At 38.3% G+C, this 26839-nt stretch overlaps 1 protein-coding gene across 2 annotated transcripts in view; it reads left to right on the top strand.

The window, feature by feature from the left end:
* The first annotated feature begins 1396 nt into the window (after nucleotides 1–1396).
* CDKAL1 (CDK5 regulatory subunit associated protein 1 like 1) overlaps nucleotides 1397–26839 on the top strand; it is a 376797-nt gene continuing 351354 nt past the window's right edge. The window contains exons 1-3 of one of the 2 annotated variants that reach the window (XM_005420967.2): nucleotides 1397–1444; nucleotides 3035–3201; nucleotides 6093–6205. In XM_005420967.2, coding sequence (XP_005421024.1) covers nucleotides 3035–3201; nucleotides 6093–6205 — 280 coding nt within the window. In that variant the 5' untranslated portion in view covers nucleotides 1397–1444. Of the gene's footprint in view, nucleotides 1445–3034; nucleotides 3202–4617; nucleotides 4712–6092; nucleotides 6206–26839 lie in introns of those variants that run through there. The other variant, XM_031056967.1, reaches the window with a different exon arrangement.

Below are 26839 nucleotides of genomic sequence, written 5' to 3'. Positions count from 1 at the left end.
GCAGCTCTTTTCTGTGTGTTTATATATATATATTTTATTTTTTTTTAATGTATGTGTGTGTTTGTGTGTATGTTGTTCACATATTTCTGTGTATGAGGAGAGACTGCGGGAACTGGGTCTGTTTAGTCTGGAGAACAGAATACTGAGAGGGGATCTCATTAGTGCGTGTGACTATCTCAGAGGCGGTGCCGACTCTTCAGGTGCCCAGTGACAGGACGAGGAGCAGCGGCCATAAAATAAAAGGCAGGAAGTTTCGCTTTAACAGGAAGAAGAACTTTACATTGAGGGTGGCCGAGCACTGAACAGGCTGCCCAGGGAGGTTGTGGCGTCTCCCTCTCCGTTCAAAACCCACGTGGGCACATTCCCTTGTAACCCGCTCCAGGTGGCCCGGCCCTGGCAGGGCTGGATGATCTCTGGAGCTCTCTTCCAACGCCAACAATTCCATCGTTCTGTGATACGTACATATATATGTAGACACACACACATACACGTATATGCTCTAAACTCGGTCTCTGTGTATTAACGCTGCAGTTTTTTTCTGCTCTGTGTGAGGCCGGGAATAAAATCCTGAGGCTTTGCCAGAGACACCTGTTGGTAAATAGCTGAAAAGAGCAGCCGTCTTCCACCTGGATGGAAATTCTCCTGTTGGTATGTGTGAGGAGATTGAGCAGGGATGACCAAACCAGACTGGCACCCTGGAAGTTTTGGTTGTGACAAAATGTTAAAACAACTCTAGTTTTTTATTTGCTCACTAATCTTTTTTAAAAGAAAAAATGTAGAGTTCTATTGGTGCAGCTGGGCTGTATGAGAAGAATACATTAACCTCTAATTTTGTTACTGCTTTTCAGTCTCTCTGCCAGAATAGCTGCAGGAATTTGTCTGCACATTTGTTTTTCCCTAGTGAAGCAGTTCTCATGCATGCATATGGAACTAGTGCAGATATCAAGTAATCGGTTTTAAAATAGCTTCCACAGTGTTTTAATTTAAAAAAAATTGTGAATTACTTGAACTAAAATTTGCTGTTAATCTTTCTCCTTTCTTTCATTCAAAATTTTAAACTGATTGAAGACAGAATCTGGAGGAAGTCTGAGATAACCTTAATACATCTGACTTTGACAAAAAAAGACTCTATAGAAGAAGGATAAAAAGAACAGTGCCACTGCTCAGGAGACAGGGAAAATGTGGGAACTCTTCCACCTTGCCAGCCAGCCAGCGTGTGTACCAGGTCAAACTCATGAGGTCAAACTCATGAGGTCAAACTCATGAGCAAGGAATGTATTTCTGCAGAGGGAGGATGAGTGCTTGTTGGACAATAACATGAATTCATGGCTTTCTGTCTGCTAGTTCTGCTTTTTCATGCCATATCTTTTTTTCCTTTTCCTCTTCCTTATCCCCCCACCCTCCAGGTTTACTGTCCAAGAGGATTTATACCTTGCTTAAAAAGGTAGGAATTTTAGTTTGGCTGTGTTCTTTGTTCCATGGGTCACTGAAATAAGCTAAGCTTATATGTTTTTCCAGCTGCTCCATTATATTGGGTATTTTTCTGTTAGAGAGGAAAAAATGACAAATCAAAACTTTTTATTCCCTTCCAGATACTGATTTGAATTTTGCTTATTTGTTCATATTATCAGTGGTATAAGCTAGACATAAGAGATGTCACCTTTCTCTCATATTGCTAGACTTTTCACAAATGTTTACTTTTGTTCATCTTTTGCTGCATTATTGTATAGATCCTGTTTTTTTTTTATTTAGAAGTAGGCTAATTGCCTTAGTAGCTTGGGCAGATGCATCCTCTTTGAGACATCATTCTGTTCCTTTTTAAGTTAAATGCAGATGTGTGATGGTTCAGCTTACATGAAGTTTTACTTTGAAGCATATTTTGCAAAATTGACTGGGAAAGTGCACGGATGTTCAACTTCTTATGTTCTTCAATAAGTCATTTGCAACATCTGGAAGTGTTATGCCAGTAGCAAATCTTCAGTTACTGAAGTATAAGTTTAAAGATGTTAAAGCCTTGGTTTTTTTGTTCTTCATTGTCACTTAGGAAAGTCTTGTATTTTCCCTGTAAACTGAAATACCCTTGTATGATTTCCTTAGTAAGCTCTTGGTTTATGTAATACACCTGAGTTTCCAGTGGTACTTCAGACTTTATTCTAACTAGGAGTTACAGCACAGTGTGGTGTGTAATTAATGCAGTAGCTTTTTTAATAGACTTTTCTAGCAAATGGCTTTTTTTTTGATTCCTGAAAACTGATTTGGATTTTCACATCTGCTGGGAGATACATATGCATATATATTTAGTGTCTTGTGGAAAATATTAGATATTAGTAATTTTTAAATATATTATTCTAGCCCGGTTATGATATATATATATATATTTTATTAGTTAGATATAGTTGTTTAACACTCTGTACCTGAAAACAGAAATTTTTATTTTACTGTCCCAGTGAATGAACTAATTCAGATGAAAGGCATGTGGGATCAGGAATTCTAGGAATAGTTTGGTTTGTTTTCAGAAGGACTGTGAAAACATATTTGGATAGTGTACACACACAGATAAGAGAGCCAGAATGGGCTCTGGAGCAGTCACTTGGGTTCTGTGTCTTTTGTTCTTTTTCTATGATGTGAGTAGAAGTGCATCCATCATATGACATGAGCTCACTATTTGATTATGATGCTGACATGATGGAAAATACCTGTATCTTGAATGTGTCGTGTCAGAGGAGGTGAAGAGGTTTTGAGTTAGGAGATGCCAAGGAGCAGATGATTTATAAATAAGCCCTTAAGAATCTGTATGGTTTGTGACTTTCTCCCTGCCTGTGTTTGAGGTACTGGGGGAAGAGGGCATTCAGGAAATGTTTCTGGTAGTGGATTGTTTTTATGTACTCAGTATCCCTCATGTGTGTGATACATTGCACATATGCTTAGAGATACATCTGACTTTTCCTTATGGGAAATGTGCAGTAGATACAAGGCCTTGGTTTTGTATTCAAATGCTTTCCTAATGCCAGTCTTCTCCCAACACTTCTTGAAGATGCCTGCTGCCTGTGAATCAGTGCTTGAGGATATTGAAGACATCGTGTCAGCAGAGAATTTGAAGCCACACGATCGGCAGTTTGTGAGAAGGAATGTTTTTCCCAAAGTGCGAAAACGCAACTCCCAGAAGAACGCTCAGACAGATGATGAGCCCCCAAGTGACAGGTAAGGTCTTACACTGACCCTGTGCTGGTACTTTTCTTGTGTCTCCTATGCACTTGTCAGATTTTAAAAAGAAGGTGGAAGTTTGTGTTATATCTCAATGTGAAACCTGTGTACAAGATAAAAAGGCGTAAATAGTCTGCATAGAATGTAGAGAGAATAAATAATAAATCTTAAGTAAATTCCTTTTCCTAGAAATCAGTTATCACTGAGATGTTGATGAATGGAATAATCAGACTGGAAAAATGGTTTCTGTTATGCTTTTATGTGTAGAGGATTTCTGAAAAATCGTCTGTTTAATCTGAATTACCTAAATATAATCTGAGCTCTTCAAAATGCAGTTCTGGAGTAGTCTTTTGACTTCTGAAATGAGTAATAGAAACAAAATCCTGAGAGGCGCAAAAAAAAGTTTGGAAGGTCATCTTTTCCAAACTCACTGCTTGAGCACTGCCACAAAAAACCAGTTGGCAGGACTCTGACTAGGTAGTTTTTAAGTATCTCCAGGAGATGGAGATTCTGCAGTCTCCCTGAGTAATCTGTGCCAATTCTTGGTCATTTCTTAGAGTGAAAAAGGTGTTTCCTGATGCTAAGAGGGAACCTCCCATGTTTCATTTTGTGCCTGTTGCCTCTGGTCCTGTCACTGGGCACCACTAAAAAAAATCCTGGCTGTGCCGCCTTTGCACTCTCCCTTCAGGTATTTATATACTTTGATGAGATCATCCTGAGCCTTCTCCAGGCAGAGCAGTCCCAGCACTCTGAGGTGTTTCTGTTATGAGGCGTGTTCCAGTCCCTTCATGATCTTTATAGCTCTTTGTTGGACTGTCTCCAGTACGTCCCTGTCTCTATTGTGGGTGCATCCTGCCAGGGCCCAGGGAATTTGTATGCTCAGTGTGCTGAACTGTGTATTCTCTCACCCAGTCTCCTTTCATGAGGGGTACATCAGCCTTGCTTCAGTCTTTAAACCCGTTTTCTGCATCCTGGGATTTGCAAAGGCTGTACTTCTTGTGTGTACATCCTGCAAGTGACATGGTAAAATTTCTTTTGAACTTGCTATTTTATTTCAGTGGAAACAATATGCAGTAAGCATGATATGCATCTTTGTGTTTTTCCTACTTGTGATTTCCATAAGAACAGAATCAACTTTCTGCTGCAGTGGAATTGATTAGAGTATATGTCAACTCAGTTATTGATTTTAGTTTCTACTGCAGGTCTGAGATCTGGGTTTTTTTCTTTTTTGTTTTTTTTTTTCAAACATTAGTTTCAAGTTGGTGGATAAAATTTCCCTAGATGATAAAAATAAAAATAAATTGTGTATGGAAATTTGATTTCCTGTGGAGAAATAAAATTCTGGGTTTTCACTGGTGTTCAAAAGAGGTTTTATAAGCATAACAATGCATTTTTGTCTGCATGCCCCTAAAGGTGCATTGGCCCCAGTCTGCCAGGAATGTATGGACAGCTGAGCTGGTGCTCTGTAGATACTTCACACAAGTAGTTCGTGCCCCAAAGCATTCAGGTACTATATATTCTCTAGCAGGCTGTGTTTTAGTGTTTTGTACCCAAGAAAGAACATTGAACATGTGTTGTTTAGACAGCAGGAAGTCTAAATACTCTGTGTTTGCGGTTAATGATCATTAATGTTCCATCAACAAATTTCTATTTTTAGCTAGGGGAAGTGTCTGTTAAAAAAGAAGCGGGGAGGGGGAGGGGAAAAAAAGCTGTAGGCAGGGCGCAGTATTGTGTTCCAGGATGTGTGGTGTTCTTGTACTGGCATCTTTAGCTCATTGGCAGTTATCCCAGGAATTTCAATGAGAGCTTCTTACAGAACTTTTTGTTGGTTTTTGGAGCCTTGTATGTGCTAACTCCACGCTGCATGTCTGCCATGCTGCTTCTGTAGCCCGGAAAGGTTAAGATGGGGGCTTTCCACTGTTCGTGTGGCTGGTGGCCATCAAGTTAATTTATAGAGCTGGCTTGTGGGGAGGGAACTGCAGTCAATGCATGCTGTAATAGCAAAAAGTTGCAGTTTGTTTGCTGGTAGCCTGATTTCAGTGCTGTCACTTGAAGATTACTTGTTACATGGTACGATAATTTTGAGAACTTTGGGGAGTTTAAATTTAGGATTTTTTTTGTGTGTTTATTTGTGTGTTTTGTTGGGGTTTTTGTTGTTGCTGTAACATAACTGCAGTGTACTGATTCTGTTGTTATCCTACAGCTCCTGCACCTTCTCCATGCTGAAACTCTTTTCTATCTCTTTTCTTGCTAGTTGTGGTGGATTGACTCTACCACAAGGGAGAGAACTGGAAGAGTGAAAGTGAGAAAACTTGTGGGTTGAGATGAAGACAGATAAAGTGAAGGAAGGAAGGAGCAGGGAAAAACCCCAAGTGATGCAAAAGCAGCCATTCGCCACCTCCCACAAGCAGACTGGTACCCAGCCAGTCTCAGAACAGTGGTTATTTTGGAAAGACCAATGGCACAGCTTTTATTGCTGAACTTGATGTCATCTGGAATGAATTATCCTGTTGGTCAGCTATTCCGCTCATGTTCCTCCCAACCTGTTGTCCATCTGCAGCCTGCTTGTGGCGGGATGGAGCACAGTGGGAAACAAGCAAGCACTGTTCAATGACAGCTGAAACACTGGTGTGTTAACACTGTTCCAGTCACAAACACAAAACACAGCCCTACAGTGGTTTTTGTTGCTCTATCACAGCAAGGCCTAATACCAATTACACTGAAATCACAGAATCACTGTTTTTCCTCAGCCGTTTTGGAGTTGTTACTGTTTGCATTGCTTATTTAATGTTTGAAGAATTACGGTTCATTCAGTCAGTTCAGTTGGGCTTAACAGGGAAGCTTGTTCATCATTTAACTTGCATTTCTCATTCATTTTTACTTGACAGCATTATTCCTGGTGTTCAGAAAATCTGGATTCGTACGTGGGGATGTTCTCACAATAACTCAGATGGTGAATACATGGCTGGACAGCTGGCTGCATATGGATACAAAATTACAGGTAACAGTATGAGTGAGCCCTGTAATTCAGTTTTTCTGGGGTGAATGTTCAGAGCTGTCAAGCTGTCATCACATGTTTTCAGTCTTAATTATGCTTTTAAAAATCCCCTTCTGATCCCTTTCTGATCTGAAGGTGAGGACGTAAAGTGTTTTCCTGGCATTAAGCAGAATGATTACAGGATGAGTGCTTTCAGAATGGTTAGATTTTCTTGACAGGGCAGACATCAGATAGATGCAATTCAGTGCCTTTTTTGGACATTTTACTTGCTAAACTGAATTGAAAAGTTTTCGTAAGAGTGGATAGGAAATATATTAATTCTTGGATTTTATTTGTAATTGGTGGAACCCAAGGGAAAGGGGGAGAGAGACAGTGTTTTCACTTGGTGATGTGTGTTTGTGCATTGGAGCAGAGGTGCTCTACTCCAGGTAAATGTTCTTTCAGGAGGGATGATCAGTGTGATGGAGGTGGGATGATACAGGATTGTACCTCATAGGTTCCAAAGAGCTGAGAATGCTACTTCTCTTTTCCTTCCAAGTATTTTAAAATCTCCCCATCATCTTTTTCTGTCTCCCCAAGCCTAAAACTACCCCCAAACTTGTGGTTATGCTGACTACATTTCATCTCCTTAATGCAAAATATGCTGACAAAAGAGTTGAAAAGTTGGATTAATATGATGTTTCAATATACAAGTATTATCTGAATATTTTTGTATAGCTTTTGACTTGTCAAAATAGAAACTTATATTTTATTAATGAATTAAAGTTCAGGTGTGTCTTGCACCTAAACTTGTATACTGAAAGAGTACAAAGTTGTCTGTCCTGACATTTTTCTAAAAACAATACTGATTTCACGGAATGATTTCTTGATTTTCACACAAATGTCTCATGGTACCGTTAAACAGTTGCATCTCATTTTCCTTTATTGCTGCTGATCTTTCTTATGTAGAAATAAGACCCTAAGTTATTCAAGTGCTGAACTACTTTAGGGAACCCACATGATTATTAAATTAGTAGTAGAACTCTAGAGTAGGTATGCTCTTTCCACAGAGTGGAAGTGGAGTGCTGGTCCAAAACCCCTTATTTGTGGCAGCTGTTTGTATAAGATTGCAAATATGTTCTCATTTTGGCTTTCTTAAATTTAATTCCTCTTTACCTTTCTTGTTCTAATGCATATTATTCCAGAAGCTGCTTTTGGCCTGTCAAGATTCAGATGACTATGCTGTGCTTTTGGGATTTTACTAGGAGAGATGTAGGGAGGATGGGAGTGCAGTGAAGGAAAGAACTATGTTACATTTTTGATACCTTATCTTTTTAGAAAATTAACTGTTTATAACATTAGAATAGAAATAAGTCTACATCTAGAATCTGAAACTGAGAACTAAAAACCTAATAAAAGTTGCAGTTGCTGGGAGAGGAGTCCCAGAGTAATTTTGGTAGTTGTACATGAAATTGATTACTAGTTTCTAGTCATTATTAAATCTAAGTCTTGATTTAGTTTATGTTAATGTGTGTACATACATTAAATGGAACAAACAAAAAAGCCTCAATAGTAGGTGATAGGCAGAAATTACACAGTGTAGTTTCGTCTTTTGAAATTAAGTAATTCTTGTCAGTCTGTTCTTAAGAAAGTATGTTTGGCTTTTTTTATATTTAATCATCTGGGAAGTTCAGATAGGATGTCAAATAGGAATTTAATCTTTTTGTCCTATACAGTGAAGCATCTACTCAGTAACTGTTGCTTAAATGATCCAAATGTCAAACATTTCTTGAAATTAAACTCAATATTGTTTATGGTATGCAAAAAATAAGAAGAAAGTTTTTTGTAAGAGCTATTATGTTAATCTATCCCTGTGTTGCTAGAATTTGTTAGTTTTTTGTAAAACTGTTATAATCTTGGGGAAAAGATAGAAACACTCATTAGAATGAAAGATTGTCAGTTGTCACAGTGTCTTGGTCAGCTATTACTTAAAAGTGTTTGGATTAACCTATTTCCTACATGTTCCTAAGCTTTTGAGACAACACTTCCTGAAAAGATGCTGGAATAAAGTTCTGGCTTTAGAAAATAAGATGTGAGCTTTACTTGCAGTTTTTGCTCCATTATGAAGGAATCAGGCACTGTTTCTGGTGTCTTCTGTCTAATTGCAAGATTGGAAAAATACAGAAGGAAGAAAAGCAGCATCAGACAGACTCCTGTTGCTAACTGGAAGTTGTAACAATGCAACCTGCCTTACAGGTTGACTTATCTAAAACTGAACATGGATATAATGTCCTTCTTGCTTTTCATGTTTTTAAAAAATGTTCTTTCTGTTAAAGCACACTTTGTTGCTTCCAGGAGTGTCTATATCCAAAGGTGAAAACTGAGGGCTGTACTTACCACAGCAAAGATTGCCTCTGTTTGGGGAGAGACCAGAGTGTGAATCAGCAATATACAGATACTGCAATAACAGCAATGGTGATTAAAGTCAGGGACTGCATCAGCTTAAAAATAGGCAAAGGGAAGCCAGCAGAAGAGCTGAACCTATTTTTGTATCTGCTTTTACAGTGTAAAGGTGGGCAGCACTCTGAACAAATTTTGCATACCATCCTGTGGGAACACAAAGCTCCTTTATAAGCCTGAGCCGCACAGAAATGTGTGGACCAGCTGCTGTCAATGTAGGGCTGTACCATGGGTAGCTGTTCATATTCTGAAAACGGTGTAGCTGATGGTGGCTTTACTGGTTCTAAAACTGGTTTTGGTTTCTTGGCAGCATGACTTGCTGTATAGTTTAGACATGCCTGCAAACCTGCTGGAGTGCTCCCTGTGAGATACGCCCTGGAGGAAGAAACTCTCATGGTACAGACTGCCTGTAATGCCTGCTGTGAAAAACAGGAAGTGAGCGAGCTGGGAGCTTTCAAATATTGTGAGCAAGATTTTTGTTTGGAAGGGACTTAAGTACATTTGCCATGTAGCTTGCTTTCTCTCTGAAAATGGAACTGCACATGTGTAGTCAGACATAGAATGCTTTGACTTCTCAAGTGGGCAGTTCTGTTCACGTATGTTGACATCTGTATGTTTCTAGTTCTGTGGAATTAATGGGTTTTGGCCCAGCTTTGAGTGCATTTTGGTGGACCCAAGACATTAAGTATGCTTGTTATTTCATACAGGTTGCTTCTGTCTCAGGACTGTTCAGGTCCAAAGCGTTCCCTCCTCAGCCATTGTAAAATATGCTGGGGGTAAGAAAGGCATTGCTAGTAACTTACAAATACCAGAAAAATGAGCACTAATTTTTTCTTTGATGGGAGACAAAGCAAAAACTGCTATTTAACATTCAGTGAGGCTAAGCCAGTCATAGTTTATCTGCACTACATTTTCATGGATTTTAGAAATAAATGCTAGCACAGAACATACTCCTTCTCTAGCATGGAATTATACAAACAAGAATTGTTCCTGCTAAGTCAGTGGGCTTAGCTTTGATGTAGCACTTAGAAAACTGGGTTATGTTACAGACCTTTAGCTTTACTTGTGCAGTTTTAGACTAATCTGAAATTAGTTCAGGCATCCTGTTCACTGTCTCAGAGATTTCTTCTCCAAGTGTGTTGGATGCAAAGTTGCTGGCTGTGTAGAGTTCACTCCATTATTGTGTTTAGTTGGCAGGACTTGTATCAGTGAGACTTGCCAATTCTTAGTGTTTATAGTCCAAGTTATATACACCTCTGTAACTCCCTGTGCAGAGAATTTATGTATTTCTCTAAAGCAAATATCAAATAATATTTTGAAATCCTGTTAAAGAAATTATCTGGGGTTTTTTGCCTCTTCTACTTGTTAATTTTCTAAACACTTGTCAGTTTTGCTTACCAGTGGATGTAACTGAGGTATCATTAAGACTCTCCATCTGCTTAAACAACACATTTGAGGAGAAGAAAGAAGGAAGAAGACAAGGAAGAAAGAATGATCTCCTTAAGACCTCATGTTAAAAGAAGACAGGTGTAAAAGGAAAGAGTCTGCTGTTGAAAAGCAGATGGGGTGCTGCAATCTAAAATGGACTTCAGCGTTTAATGGCATTGTCTCGTGTTCATTGTGTTGCATAAGCCGTGCTTGTGTAGACTTTGGCCATCCCCATGCAGATGCAGCAGAACATGCTGCAGCATGAATTTTATTCATCCAAGTGCAAAATAAAGAAAATTACTAAGAGTGTACAGGTATTGATTCCTGGGTTGTGAATCACTTCAGTATCTGGTCCTTTGTTTCGAGTGTTGTCTTAAAAGTACTTTTGTACTACACAATAAAATTTTTAATACTAGATTTTGATTTATTTTATTGTGTTAAAGTAGAGATCTCTTTAATAGGTTACTGTATTATTCAAATAAGCTCTGTGCAGGCTGCATAGTGGTTGATGAAGTATTTTGACTAAGATCTCTGCTGGTTTCCAGTGTATGCTTTTAGTTGCTCAGAATCAGCAGTTGGTCTTTCCATTTTTTGCTCTCCACCCTGCTGATAATGCTTATCTGTTCCTTCATAAGTATCATGTAAAATTGTAGTGACTACTGTGTGATTTTTGTGGTGAGCCATCCTCTTTGTGAGGTATTTTTAGTGTTCTTTATTAAGCTAAAAGACAAATCTTTTTTAGCTGCTCATGAAGTGCCTTATTAGTCAGAGAATTCAAGGTTAGTCCTTGTGTTTGGATTTGTACTTTTCAAATGGTTGTGAGTGCAGTTTCAATTTAGAAAGAAAAAATAATTTTCAATCCTTTCTCGAGGGGCAGGGTATGCACGATGTGTGCTTAAACACGCGTAATACCCCACGCTACTTTTCTGTTGATGAAAAATGTTTCTGTTTTCTCTATGACACTGCAGTCATGAAACTGTCTCTGAAGCAGCTGAGTAATGGAGAGGAGTGAACAGAGATGTAAATTTTGGTGTACCTTCACTGAAGAATTCTCCCGTTGTCTATAACTCAGAGTCACAGCCCTATATGATTTTTGCGTTGTTTGTTAACCTTACTGGCATACCTGTTCTGCCACAGATTTTTCTTTCAGATTCAAGCTGACTCCTATTTCCGGATGTAAAAGCTTTTGGATGTTGATACTGAGTGAGGCAGTAAAGTAACATTTCTATACCTGTTATCTTGAGATAATTGCTTTACAGTTCCAGTGATGCGTATTCCTGCTATTAGAAGATCAGAGTTGCTGCTTGCCATAAGTTTGTTTTGTGTGCTGATTCTTGGTGCTCAGGCTTGAAAAGTGTGCTCTGACATGCAGTTAGTATGGGAACACTTGGGATGTGGGTGTGAAGGTTTTTTTCTTTTTAAAATGTGAAACTTTCATGGTGAGATGGTTAGGAGGATGAGGAGAGAGGGTGAAATGGGACATAGTGGGGAAGAAAACAGGTGAGGCTCACGGGATGTAGCAGATGGAGTTGCACAACTGCAGGCGATCAAAATTTCACAGTTCTTCAGAAGGACTAGATATTCCCAGAGCATCCAGAGTTTGCTATAAGCCAGTGAGGGGGACAATGAATCTGAATATTGTTGGGATGGTTTCTTGCAGTATAGAGTTCATACAGCATCATGCTGTGACTCATCTGCAGCACTGCATGTTCCTAAGTCTCTGTAAACTAACGTATAATTGTGGTTTTGGCAACTGTGTATTACTGCTCCAGTGTTCCTTGTAAAACTTCCTAACCCATGTGTGGCTAGTCTTCTGTTACTTATCACTTCTGACTTGTAGCACAGTGCAAGATATATGACCTCTTTGCGGTGGGTTTTTCCTACCTCAGCTTCCTCAGGATCAACTTCTTATTCCTGTTGGGCAACTTTCTGTTAAGTGGGGAGTCCAGCTTTGAGGCTGTTGTCTCCGTTACAGGGTAGAACTCTGAGTTCTCATACTGGGTAATGTGTTCCCTGTTTATGGGGGAACTAGATAAGAACTAGAGTCTGTTTTCTTCTCGTAATGGCATCACTGCCATTAGTACTTGATGTGACAAGTGTGTACTGTCTTTATCCTCTTCAAAATCATGTATTCATCTGTGAGTGACTTTATTGTTTGTTTGTTTTTGTTTGGTTTTTTTTCTTTCTGTGTTTTTATTTCACAATCATAGGGCAGGGAACTGAAAGTTGGGAGCATACTGAAGAACCTAATAAATCCCATGTGCACACTATCTTCGGAGACACTTGTAGAGAGCTCAGATAGATAGGCAAATTTAAGCATGCACGACATGTTTAGGGCTACTTCTAGTGACAAGGCATTGGCTGCATGCTCTGCTGGTTGTGCAATGGAATTTAGTTCTGGCAGTGCTGAATTTAATGTGATCCAGAAGAATGAATTTGAAAAGGATTGAACCATGAAAGGTAAATTTCGACTCATGGTAGCATCCATGCTCCTATGTGGAACATGTCCCTGTAGTATACAGTTAAGCAATTAGCAAATGAAGCATAAATAGGAGTGATGAAGTGAGTTCAGCTTTGAACACCCAGATGATGAGGAGCTTTATAGGGTGTTCTACAGAGACATTAGTTTCACATGCCTCACGGTTCTTCATGCTTAAGGAGAATTTATAGTAGATTTATAAAAGCTAATGGGAGAACAGACCATTTTTTTATAACCTGAAGAGATTTCTTTGACCATGTGCTCTCAGAGGTAGGAGCAGGATTTTATTTTGATCAGGAACATTTGTAGGAGCATTTGGAAAAGATGTTACTGTGGAGGACTGGGGAATAGTGGTGGAGGGTTAATGTTCACTGCAGGCTCTTGCTTCAGTTTGTCTACAGTTCATTTGCTAGAAAGGATGAAGTTTAGCTGCCAATGAGGACAGAGTTCTCTGAACTTGCCAGGGTTGCAGCTTTGCATTAAGATGCTTTTAATATACTTGGGGATGGTTTTTTGTCAGTTGCAATGTGGATGCCTCCGTATGAGAATTGCTGTAAGTTACTCTGGGGAGCAAGGCAAGCCTGGCTGAGTTGCTTTCTAGCTTGTTAGTTTTAAGAATTTTGAATGTAGCACAACTCAAACTGTTCTGTGCCTCCGAATACAGAACGTTAATCTGTGTTGTTCTCCCTGTTTTAGGCCTGAGGGCATACTAAGAGAAAAGACTGCTGTGTGATTATGGAGGCTGGCTGGGGACAGTAGAAATGCACTAAAACACATAATAGACACAAACTGGTTTTGGTGCTTTTCCTCGTTGATGGGAGCAAATAAAGAAAGATGGGAAAATAAAAAAGAGAGAGAGAAAGAAAAGGATTTTCAGACTTGGTGTAATTTCTTTTCCTTCTTCATTGCTGGCTTTGGTTATGTTCATGTAAGCCTGGTAGGTGATTCTGTGGCTCTCAGGTGTTAAAACAAGTCCTCTGTTGCTGAGTGAACAAGTAATGAAATGTAGCAATTTTTTGTCTCTCGATTCCCATCCCTGGAGTGTGTCTGCTACTGTCTTAGCTCATCTGTGCTTTTAATTTATGCCTTTTTGTTTAGTAAGTGATACAGCTGTGTGTCGCAGCCGAGAGGGGGTGGCAGTGCCCCAGGAGTGCCGCGCTGCGCCGGCCGGGAGAGCTCCGGGGCGGCCCGCCCTGCTGGGCTCGGAACCGCCGAATGGATGCAGGCGCCTGGAGCCTTAGGAACCTGGGAAATACAGCCATGTGCATGGGAATAAACCTGCTCCGAGCCCGGCCAGCCCTGCTGGGCTCGGAACACGGAATGAATGGAGACTCCTGGAGCCTCAGGCACCTGGGAAATAAAGTCATATGCATTGGGATAAACCTGCTTTGGTTTACGTTACTTGGTGCCGTTCTGGTCTTATGCCGGTGTAGTTGGCAACTTTGCTGTTGATTGTGAAGGTCTGTTTTGTACTTCTGTTCTGTCTTGAGAGTTACCACGTTTTAGCTTCAGTTATGTTTTGTGTTGAACTCAGTTTCCCTTCTAGAGAGTCTGTGTTAAGGAGATGAGATTCATAAGGTATAATTGCCTAAATGCACCTTTTTGGAGAACTATTCCCTTTGGAAGCACTTTCTGCTTTATGTTTGCTGGTCTGGGTAGGCTGGGTTACTTTTATCTTTGAAGCGTTATCTGAGAGTTTGCTTATAATGATCAGCATACTGCTTTCTTTGAGGAATGATTAAAAAATTGTTTAATAACCTTATGTGCTCGGTCTCACCATGTCTATTTCACTAAGACCCTAAAAACCATAAGGACTACTGAACAAACCCTACTTGTTGAAATACATAATTACAGCATAAATAAAACTGTGAGTGTAAAGGCAGATGATTTTCAGGTTTGACATCAGTATTTAATTGTTTGGGTGCCTAACAACTTGTTAGGGCTAGCATTTGGTAACGGTTGCCACTACCGTGATGTTATCCTAAGTTTCCAAAGCTAGCTTTGTCATTTGTACAGGCAAATTCTAAGCAGTTTACAGGATGTGATTTAATGTGTTTTTTTGAGGGAAAATGCTACCTGCTGGGAATTAACATCCTAAGTTGACTGTGGGTGAGTTCTAGCTGTGTACTTAGCTTGTGTATTTTGTGTCCTTAACTTAAGGTTTGTGGAAGTACTTAATTTTTTTTAGTTCGTTCATGTTGACTGCATATCATTTTCTTGAGCTTATCTTCAGGAACCTCTGAGTTGTATAATTTTCTTGCTTTTGCCATCTAAATATTTTAAATTTAGTTTTGTAAAATCTTTTATTGTGAATGATGCTTGAAGTAGTGGAGACAAACAAGTTGTGAAAGGGCAGTCTGTCCCTGGTACCTCTACCACAGTAGAACTGTGCCCCATGAGGCCCTTAAGTCAGCAGGGAGGGAGCTCTGTGCTAGTGAAATGATGTTGTGCTACCATCTGGAGCAAAGCTGGAGCAGACTCCCATGTGACTTGTATCCTCCTCATGGTGTTCATGGAATAACCATTCAGTCCTGCTCTTTTCTGGCATTGCTGTACTCCAAAGCCTGATTTGAAACCGAACTAGTTATGCACAGGCTCATAAAGCTTCACAGAAACTAAGTAATTATTTGGTCTCAGCAATACTAGATACTAGATAGATAGCAAGCCCTCTCACCTTGAGAGAAGTGGTAAGGCTGCTCTGCATCTCAGCATGTACAGAGAAATGACTTTATTGCATCATAAAACTGTGTGTTAGAATATTTTATGTTGTCATAACCTATTTCTGCTGTTCATATGAAACTTCAGCCTCGTCCTGTCCAGTTTTTGTGATTTTTGTGCTATTTTCAACCACTTGGAGAAAGTGGGATAGCTGTTGTGGCCAAACAGCACCCATGGGGACCTTAAGCTGACTGAGCTGATGCAGTCTTTCCGACACTCATGCTTAGCCCCAGGGCATGATGGACCTACAGAAATGCACATCTATCAATCTTGAATTCACTGCTGTGAATCCTGTAGCTTTTGTGTGCAACCAGTTGGAGCTAGCAGATTAAGTGTTGGGCTGAGGAACAGGCTATTTAAGCAGAAGACATTAGCTTTTGTCTCGCCTCAAATCCCTGGCTTTGGAATTTGCTTACAGAAAGAAGCTAAGCAGGAACTTTGTCTTGGATAGCTATAAATAGACTTGGAGTTAATTGTGCCAAAACTGAATTGCTGTTGACTGGTACAAGACACTGGTGTATAGAGAAGTGATTTTTTTGGCTTGCGATTTAATAGAAGACAGAAGACTTGAACTGCAGATTTTATTAGGCATTTTGGACCCTCAGCTTTTGTTGGCTGGGTTTTAAGGGTAAAAGTGTGCTTGTTTGTAATTGATTCCCTAACTGATAGTTGACTTTTGAGATTCTGTTGTTTATTCATGGGTCGCCACTTTTCTGCTTGTCTTTATCATGCTTTGAAAAATTCACTTCCCAGTGGAAATGTTAATTTTCCTTTGTGACTGTAAAGATGTAGACCATCAGATGATAGTAAATTTGAACATCCAGTAGTTATTTAACTAGAAGCTTGAGTCTCATAATTGGTAGTGATGGAAGGAAAACATCAAGTGAATATGGTTTGAAGTGTTACTAGGAAAAAAAAAATTAATACATTCAGTTGTAAGACAGTCAGCTTTATATATTTGCTGATGGTTCCAGATATTCTTTGTAACACTAGAGTACAATAAGAAAAGCACTACTAGAATTTTCTTTACAGGAGAAAAATCTGATTGTTAAAGTTTTTTTTTTTACCTTGATTTTTCATAAAACCCCAAACTCCAGGAAAGTACTGAGAGGAAGGAAATTTTCTTCGCAAACTGTTTTGCCACGGTACTTGTGTCATTTTGTTCAAAAATGGCTTGTTGGAAAACTTGTGTATGCAGAATTGTCTTTGAGTCTGTTCATGATTTTCCAAATAAAAACACAGCAGAGCAAGAAAAAGAGTGTCTTCTTCTGTAAGTGGCTACCAATTCTTTTACAGGTGCAGCTTTTCAGTGTTGTCAGTGGTTCCTGTCTTTACTGAGGCAGAATTACATTTAAATGGAGAGGGCTGTGAACTTTGCCTCTGCTCTTTGGTGGCTTGAGGAGGAATTCACATAGTTTTGATCAGCACCTCAGTCTGATGCTGCTCACCTGCTGAAGGCAGCCCAGCTGCCAGGTGCAGGAAGAGGGTTTAGTTCTGGGGTGTAAACTGATGCAGAGGAAGACTGAGAGAGGAATTTTAAGTGGAACTGTTTTCCCTCACCACCTGCAGGGTGCAGGTTTGTGTTCATGGCTGACAGAGCCTCCTCTTAGACTGCTGCATTCTCTTGAAGATCATAGGCCAAAAGGCACCTGGCATGGTGAACTTCCCATGGCTGGGCCATTCAGCAGCTTTTGTTTTAGCTGGGTGTTGTAAACCTGCAGTGATGGAGAATTCATAATCCCTTTTGGATGATTAACTGCCTTTCTGGTTGAAAAGTGTTTCTGGGTGTGTGACCTATACCTTTTAGCACAGTTAAGCCTTTAGCTGCCTGTATGTTCCTTAGTGGGTATGGAGAACATCTGATTCTTTTCTTCTGCAAAGCAGCCTTTCACATATTTGAATACTGTTATGCCTTCTCTCTACAGGCATCTTGTGTTTAGGCTAAGTAGACCTAATTCCTAAAAGCTTCTCTCATAGGTCATCTTCTCTAGAACTCTGACCTTTCTTGTTCCATTCCTCTGGACATTATCCAGTTTATTTATTTGCATCAATCTTCAAGTACATTAGTATGTTTATCTAGCATGTACAATTTTGATAAATGTGGAGGAGGGAGGTTTTTTGTTGCCTTATTCAAAATACAGTTTATGAAACCTTCCAATTTAGGTCCCAGGACAGCTGAAACCTTGATCAGGCTCTGTTAGAGAATAACTCTGTCATGATTGACTTAATGTTTTTTTTTTTTTATATTAGATGAGAAATACTGAAATACACTTCCATAGAAAAATATTTACAGGAAATAGTTTTTGAATGAAACTGTTGAAGATAGGGAAGTTGCTGTCTTGGTGCTAGCTTGTCCACTATCCTTGTCAGAATGGCTTGCTTCTCTGCTTTGGTTTTTTAATGTGTCTGAAGTGAATGCTGCTAATTTACAGAGATTCACAGTGGGTTTTTTTAAGGATTTGCTTTCACAGCTCATTTAGGGCCACCACTGTTGTTCACAATAACTGTTCTTAGTAATACTATCGCTGAATTGCTAAGTGAAGGATTGTCATCACACTTCGGTTATTTGCTTTTATTTTTTTTCCCACTGTAGTTTCAAAAATACTCTGTCACCTTTTGGTGTTTTTTGGGGCCATTTTAGTGTAAAATCATATTAGTTGCTTGGTTTGATTCAGTGCAAATCTTTGTGTCTATGCATATGCATTGAGACATTGAGAAAGAAAGAAGGCAGAGCATTACCTGGACTGAGTGGGCAAGCTATGGCTTACAAGAGATGGCTTGTCTTTCATTTAGCACTAAGGCTTCCTTGTGCTGAGTTAAATTATGTGCTTGTGAAACCAGAGCTTTAGACTTGGAATGCTTTGTTTTAGTGTTTTGTGGTGTGATAGATTTCTGCAAGTATTTTGTGCAACTTGATCTCGAAAAGAATCCATCTTGATGCCATTCTTTGGGGCCTTAAAGATCCTTCCCCCACTCAGTATGTTAGAAACCCTGAATTTATTGGCGTGTGTAACTTGAGATGTTTCAACAGTTTTAGTCATGACAAGCAGAGAAATCTTGGCCACTCAAAATAAGTGAAGGTAACACGTTGGAGAAACATTAGATCAGAGTCTGATGTCAGACTTGCAATAAGAACTGTGCAGGACTACATTACAGCAAGAGTTCTACTAATGCTTACTTAGCTTTTCCAGATCGTTTTTAGAAAGATTTCTGCAGAAATAATAAGCTCTCAAAGATGTTTTTAACACCTTCTCCCTTTTGTGAGGCTAGAATTTGGTTAATGGGAAGAGAATTGCAGCAGTTGGTGTAGATTCGGTCGGTAAAGCTTCAGCTTTGTTTATAGCAATTGTACGGGTCACTTCCCTGGACTCTTTGAATTTCTTTAAATGAATGAGGATTTTACAAACTTTTATTTGTAAAAGTGCTAAACTGGGTGTCGCAGTAGCTGCTGTACTGTGAGTCACTGCTAGATGGCGCTGTGTGACCGCGCTGGCACCGAAATAGGCGCTGAAACCTCTTCTGGAGTGAGTACCGTTTAAATTAACATTTAGGTTAAAAATGCCATTTTGTTGAATTTTATTTTCAATTTAGTCACTTAATTGATCCCACTACAAATGATCTCCTGGCTCAGGGCCTTGCTTTGCATTGCTTGAAAGGACTCAAAAGTTCAGAGGAAACCCTAGCAAGAGAGGTAAAATTTTCATTCATTTCCCGCAGAAATTATTAATAATGCAGAAGCATTGCATACATTAGGCTTGTGTAAATATCCTAGAAGATTATTCCGAAAAAATGAGATCCACTGTCATTTCCAATATGGTCACAAAGGAAATGAAGCAGTGATTAGTGTAAAAGTCTTTTGAGATTAGGGGGATTTGTATGATTTTTATTAATTGATCATTTGATCATCATGCATGTATGTTCATGCTAGTTTATTAACTCTTTTTTTTTTTTTTTTAGCTGGGAAAGTTTAAAATTATTTAAACTTTTTTTCTGTCCTAAAATTGGACTTTTGGTTTCAGAGTGTGCTATATAGTTGTAAACAAGTTCATTCATGGAAAAGATCATCCAAATAAAGCTTTCTGGGTGTGGTACTAAGTCACTTGCAACGTGATGCAGCTAGGGTTTTGTGTGTCCAATCAGGATGGGGTGAGGTTTTTTCATAATGCTCAGCGTTAGCAAGAGGTTTTCACTGTGCGGGAGGTACAATGTGCTATGCAGTCTGTTTCCTTTACTGTCATGCTTAAAAACATTTTAGAAATTTTGGCAAGGCAGATTTTCATGGGGCTCAGGTACGTACACCAGGAAAGTTTGCATCTCTTAAAGATGTGGATTCTTCCAGCAAAAGAAGAAAGTTTGCTTCAGCTGCCGCTTGTTATATGTATCATTAAAAAAAACCCAACCAAACTCCAAAGGGTCTGTGAAGTGCAAAAGTGGCATTTATGTTACCAGACTGCATGTTTTCTGTGTGCATGTATGAATTTCTTTTTTCCATTGTTAAGTGTGTTTTACTTGTTTTTTTGGGGAAGGGGGGAACAGATAAAGTTGGTGAATGCTGTAGTTTTTCTTACAGTAATGATTACATCAATTTATTTGTTAAAGTATATTCTTCATTTACATCCTGAGATCTTGCTGGTGGCTGTCTTGGATCTCACCTCTACAGGTGTGTCAGTGATTATTTGCATTGCATGTATACAACATTTCTAGTTTGACTCACTTTCGTGGCACTAATTGAAATCAGTTGATAAATTTGTACTTGAAGTTCCAGGTGTGCCTACCTAGCACATACTAAAGAGCAAATGTGATATTTGGCATAACACTTAGGTTAAAAAAAAAAAAGAAGAAAAATATTAGCAGAACAACTTCTCTTATAGGAGGATTCTAAGGAAATATTGAGCAGCAAAAAGTATTTTGCTTTTCTTTAGCAGCAAAAGCTTTATTACAACAATTTTTTCCACAGTTTTTGGGGAGGATAGCTCATTCATATTGAAGAAGTGGACTTAGGAATACTGTACACCACAATGAAATGAAAAGTAGTTTCTAGCCATATATAACTCAAGACATTGAAGTCATGGTGATCTGGATTGGTTTGCAGTGTGTGGTTGGATGGCAAAAGTTAGATGTTTGTATCTTTAAACCATGGGACACCAAAGAAGATCTCTTGTCTTAAGTGAAAGTTTCCTCAGTTTAGAGAACAATTCATAGCTCCAGGAAATATATCCATAGCTGCTGATCCCTGATGATGATGCAGTGCTTCTAGGTAGTTCAGTCTAAAATGTGTAAGAATTAGTTTAACATAATTCTCTTTCTTATTTTGCAGGTTTTCACAGCTTTTGGTTTGAAGCAGTAAGGCAGCTTCTAGGATGAATTAATAACATGTAGTTGATATCAAGTTGAGATCTTTCGTCCTGTATCTCAGTTAATTTGGTTCTGCAGGAAAATGATTTTATAAGGAAAAGAATGTTTTTGTATGAACTGATTTATAGGTTCTTACTTCTCTGCGAGAGCCACCTGTTGAAGGACTATTTTATTTACTTTTCTTTCTAGAGATCCCTGCCCAAATTGTGATTCAAGAAGGTAATTGAAGGGGTGTACATTTTTCAAACTTACTGTTAGTGGACATACAAAAACGGAAAATGAATGCAAGCTAAACATTTTTCTAAATTTTGGTATATATACAAAGGAAAAAAATTTGAAAAGCCCTCTGGACTAGGGTTGGATTTGTTGTTTTTGTGAGGCCTGGGACACAGAAATGCCTGCTAATCAGCCTCTTGCCCTTGCAAAACCTTGTTTTAAGCTTCCATAGCTGTATTTTTTTCATTTTCATTAATACAGTCCAGCTTTTTGTAAAAGCAATTCTACTCCCCTTAACATGTTCTTCAGGTACCAGAAACTAAATCAAGAATAACTTTGATGTGTGGAAAGTGTGGAACCAGTTAATGTCTTGCTAACATCAAGGAGTGTGTGACTTGTGAAACAAACTGTGTGGTACTTGATACCGAGTCATACCCAGTTACTTTAGACACATTCCAGGATTGAAAACACATGTGCCATCTATGTTGCAAACCATATCCTCAAGAAACAGATTCCTAAAATGAAGGATTTAAAGCCTGATGAATGAGGTGGATTTAAGATGTGTTTTAAATTGAACTGCTTGTATGACTTTCTGTATGCTAAAACATGTATTTTTTAACCTCTACAGAGTCTACTGATTTTTAGCATTGATTTCTATAGCATTGTTTCCCAAATGTTTTACTTGAAAATAGAGTAGTGTCTTCAAAAATGTCAGTCTGGAATAAACAATGAAAAGACTTCTTTGTCAAAAGCCCCCAAGCAAAAAAGTGTTGAAATGGGACTTTCTGTCCTTGTTTAAATGTACATTTTAGCTGCTACATTAAAGTGATCATAAACAAAGGACTACCTTGGGAATGCTAAGGTATCTATCAAAATAGGCGTTCAAAAATTGTTTTTACCATACATCCCATAATTAAGTTTTTAAGTTAGGTCTGGTTAGCTAAGTGAAAATATACTTGCTTTCCTGAAGCACCCCCTGGAGGTAAGGAATTCAAGTGTGTTGGCTTTTTTCCTTTCATTGTATGGGGAGTTCTGGTCCTAACTCAGGCAAGACACTGAAGAGAGATGCATAGCTTGAAATGGTATGAATACCCAGTTATTAGTACAGTAGGACCAAGTATTTTGTTTTAACCTTATGTTCTCTTAAATTACATAAATCCTTTCAATGTTTAGTCAACCTTACAGTTCTGCAGAGTTTTTGTGTGTAGAGGTAAACATGTGAAGTGTGTTAATAAGTTACCATGAAAGTAATGTGGTCAGGCTGACAATACAATTTCAAGTTCAGTTCAGCTTTCAAATTTTTTATTTCTTGTTAGTTGATATTTTATTATTTGGGCGGGCTCAAGGTTTGTGTTTTAAGTTCAGAGCTTCTACAACATACTTAGTTAGCCATGAATAAGTTGATAAGAATGATCCTTATTCCAGTTCTGCTTTGGCAAGTGTAATTGCTATGCCTTTCTGATGTGCCTCGTGTGATAATTTTATTTGTGGATTCATATATCACCATTAAAGCAGAGAAGCAGGTACACAGTTCCTTGACACATCGTGTAAACAGCTGCAGATCTGTCTGTGCATCTGACAATGGACAGTATCTGCTTATTGGACTGTCTTGCCTCCTGCTCTTAAAATGCTATTTCTATCTGAAAAGAAACAGATTCAGTCCCGTTCTGTATATATACCCTGTGTTTATACGCTGAGCAGTATCCTATAAGCTAAAAGAAGCAAAACAGAAGGTGGAGGAACCACTTGCTGCAGTGACACCAGTCTAACATTCTGTGATGGAGCTGTGAACATGTTTGTCTGGTAAACCAGCGCTGTGTTCTGCTGAATTCTATCCGTGATGTCAAAATTCTCACATGATTTCTTTTTGTGTCTGTGAAAATAGTAAGACTATTAAAGTTTTTCCCTAATATGATGTGTTAAATATTCTTAGTATGTCCTTGTATGTTAGGGGTTACATGATATCTTTGTTTTGTAAATAAATAGTCAAACTGAAATGTGCTGTTTTGTAACCAAAGTTCAATGCAACATTAGTAAGTAACTATTATATATCGATTTTCTTTCTGTTTGGCAATGGACGTTTCTTGCTAGGAACCAAAATTGTTTTAAATAGAAGGGTATGATAAGATTCTGTTTACTAGGAGAAAGAAGCAGGTCAAATATACTTTTAGATGTTTTTAGCTTTGCACTAGACAGACTAACATTCTAAGTATCTGGGCTGGTTGGGTTAAAAGGAAGTATAATGGATAGTTCCACACATGAGAAAGAGAAGATACTGTACCCAGCGAAGGAAAATGCTCCTTTATTTCTGCTTACGCTTGCAAAGACCCATTTCTCTGAGTGCTGAAAACTTCACAGACATCTAATGATGAACAACCATTGTAGACAAAGCTTAAGCTTGTGTCACTGTTGTTTATAATATTTGAATTTATAGATCTAAATTGGCACCTGTTATCCAGGTGCCATCCAATATTTTTTGACCGGCACATGCAATTCAAACTTTAATCATTTCCACATGGGAGTGTCATTAAATACAGTAAATTGTGTGGGATACAGCATTATTTGAATTTGTCCTTGGCTACAATTTGCATCAGTTTGATCTTATTGCCAGTAAAGAGATGGAGATGTAAGGGTGTAGGCTATGGGTGATTTTCAAGAGAGAAGGGATTAGGCCACACTTTAAGTCTCACTTTGTGGGGCATCAGTATGAGTGCAGAGAAACAAGTGGTTTTTGAAAGAAAGAGAGAATACTTTTGCAATTGTCATCATCTTGATGCTCCCTGTAGAAGGTTTAGTTCTTCTGTGGGAACGGTAATTATGAAGAGTCTGGTTTTGCTATCAGTAATAGAATAGTTCCTTATCCTTAGTTGCTTTCAAATCTGAATAAGAAAAAGGACCTACTTGTCTTCTGAGTTAGAAGACCGATATCACTCTTTTCCTGGAAGGTATTTAATGCAATTATCAGTTACACCTGAGGAGCAAACTCTGGTTTACATGTTCCATTTCAGGGTTTTTGGGTATCTCCCTATCCAGTTCATTTGCTGTGGTTGCCATAAAATTCTAAGTACTTACATTCAGCCTGGTGGTCATACCATCACCTCATTCAGCAGCAGAAGTGAGGTACAAGGAGTGAGTGGTCTGTGGGTGTTGTGTGGAGTTAGTGCTCTCTATTGTTTGTATGAAGCACTGTAACTGAAGAATTTGTTGCATTGTCAAATGTCAGGATATTTCTGGCCTTTAGTATAGCATACGTTGATTACAAACTAAAAACCTCACCCTGAAAGTGTAATGTAAAAATGTTAAGTTAGAAAAAAACAAACCCCAAACAGATAGATATTTACCCTAAAACTGTGACTAAATAATAATTTTTTTTTACCAGGCTGAGATTGCCTTGACTTTGTTTACACTGTTCTCAGATGTATCACTTATGAAAGGCAATAATTTTATTAAGTGATTGACCAGAGACAGATATCTAATAGGGAATGAACTTTGTTTATCAGGTATTCATTGCTTTGGTATTTAAATGTGAGATTATTTTGAAGAACTGTTTGGTACCTTTCTTAATATCTTAAATGGGTGCTGAAATCTTTATTGGGCTGCCTTGAAAAAATCTGCTGGTAGGTTGAAAAAGTAGAAATGGTGTTCAGAAAGGTGGTTTATGTGAGGGGCCATTGATATGTTTTGAGGGAAGGTGCTCTAAGTCTTTCAGCTGCAGTGATATTTCTGTATGGAAGCTATTCAGAGTAGATAGCCCATTGTGAACTTTTTAATATAGATTTTAATTAGAGTGCTGTTCCTACCACCTGCTGAAGTAGAGTTGGAATGTCTGCTGACCTGAAATGAATGCACGTGTTCAGTATTAATACTGCATGTCTGGATCCAGACAGCAATCTTTCATTTTGACATGCACATAGTCAAAGTAAATTAATGTTTAAAATCTGAATACTTGAAGTTCAGCCAGAGTGCATTCATAATTATCTTCAGGCAAGTTTAAATGGAAATGCATATGCTATTTTTATTCTTTATTTACAGTATGTACAGGTAAAATTTGTGATACTGCTATATACGTTAATTATGTTAACTTGTTTTTTTTCCTATTTGTGAAAGTATTTGTTAATAGATTTTAAAACATTTCAGTGACAGCATTGAGGTTCTGCATGGTTCAGTGTGCGCTATGTGGGTTTTTGTCATGTATCTTGAAAAATTGATCCCATTTGTTTTCTAGTTGTGTATATACATGCAATTAGTCTTAGAAATTGTTATTTTGTTTCAGGAAGGTCTAAATTGTTGCAGATTTTGTGGTCAGACAGCAAACTTCTATCTCAGAAGAAACACTCTCCAGTAAATAGCATTGTGGCCTTTCAGAGATTTGATTGTGACCACAGCATCCCTTTCCTTAAAATGTGTATTCTTAAACCTCCCAGAAGAAGGTAAATAGTCTAAATGTTGCCCTTCATTCTATCCCTGATCACACTACAGCAAAATTTTTTTAACTTATATATTTAAAAGAGAGCTGCAGCTCTGACAACACAAACATTGTGACACTAATTTTTGTTTGATTGTAAGTCAAGTGAAGTTCAAGCACTTAAGTACTTCTCAGCACAAAACTTTACAATGTTATAAAAGTGAGGTTCATGCCTGTGTCTGCAGAAATGACAATTATTGGCAAGAAAGCTGATCAATGTACTGCTGCATCAATTGCTTTTTACAGTAACATGACAGCAGGAAATCTTTCCAGTAGTTATTTTCCTTTAATTTGTTAAAAATTAATAAATAACCCTGATGATTACTGGAGGTCATGTTCAAAGACTTGAAGACTGAAAGGCCTATTTTACTTCTGTTGAGACTATAATGAACATAGGTCCAAAGCTGTTACGTGTGGAGTGTTCAGCTCTAAGTAGTTCAGAGAAAAAGACAATGTTTTAAAATCTGAAGCCTATAAACAACATAAATTTGTGAAAATCAGTCAAACAAAATAGACCATTCCATCCCCCCAAACCACCCCAATATATTTTGAATTATTAACAAATATAAAAATGTTTGTGTTGGTGTAGCTGTGTCTGCACATGGATTGTGTTTGAATCTGAAGGAGGTGTTATCCTATACTGGTTTTTGCTGGTAACTGTCATCTCCTGAGATTCACAGGAGAAATGTAAACACTGATAACATGTAATAAGTGAGCTCTGAATGGGAAGTTTTGCTGCTGGCCAATGAAGAATCTTTCTTCTTCTTTTGAACTCATGATTGATGACTGCTAGCTGAACAAAGAATGAGCAATCAGAATTTTTGTACTTAATTTTTCCTTCATTAAATAACTTTCTAGCTTGAATTCAAGTTTTACTGTCTAATTATAGAATCTCTTGAGTGTGGGGATTTATTGGTTAAATTTTATGTTCCAGTTTTTTATGTATCCTATTTACAGTGTTTATGGGTTCACCTGATGCCTTGCTTCCAGAAAGATTCATCTGTGGTGAATTTTTTTTTGTTTCCTAGTTGACTGGGAATCTGTTTTTAAGCAAAAAGAGATTCCTCACTTCTTGTCTTATTGGCCTCTAGAAAGAAATAAATACTGTTGAGTGTCCTTGATTTTACAGCAGGAGATGTATATGTGTGATTGCAGGGCCGTGTCTTTTTGAGTAATATTGGTTTCACTGTTCTATGCTTTGAAATACTAATTCTTTAGCTGTGTAATTTTTTGATCTTCAGGTGAAAAGTAACTGTATTTCTAATCTGCTGAGTCTCTTAGTTTGACTGTCTCAGTTGTCAGGAATTTTTCGTAAATTCTTACAGGGTTTTTTTTCTGTGTTACTTGTGTGAGTAAAAAAAGCCAACAAAATCCAGCCAGGCATCAGGCTGTTGGTACATGTACTTCCATTATGCTATCTCATGTTCTTATATCTGTCTCCACATCTTAACTTATTATACAGTCTTCTTCTGTGGGATTCTGTTCTAACAAAATACAAGGTACCAGAATCAAATACTGAAAACATCAATCAGGGAAA

Source organism: Geospiza fortis, unplaced genomic scaffold (genome assembly GCF_000277835.1).
Source record: "Geospiza fortis unplaced genomic scaffold, GeoFor_1.0 scaffold104, whole genome shotgun sequence".
NCBI lineage: Eukaryota > Metazoa > Chordata > Aves > Passeriformes > Thraupidae > Geospiza > Geospiza fortis.
The sequence above is the reverse complement of the archived record's forward strand: the minus strand, read 5'-3'. Positions and strand labels throughout refer to the sequence as shown.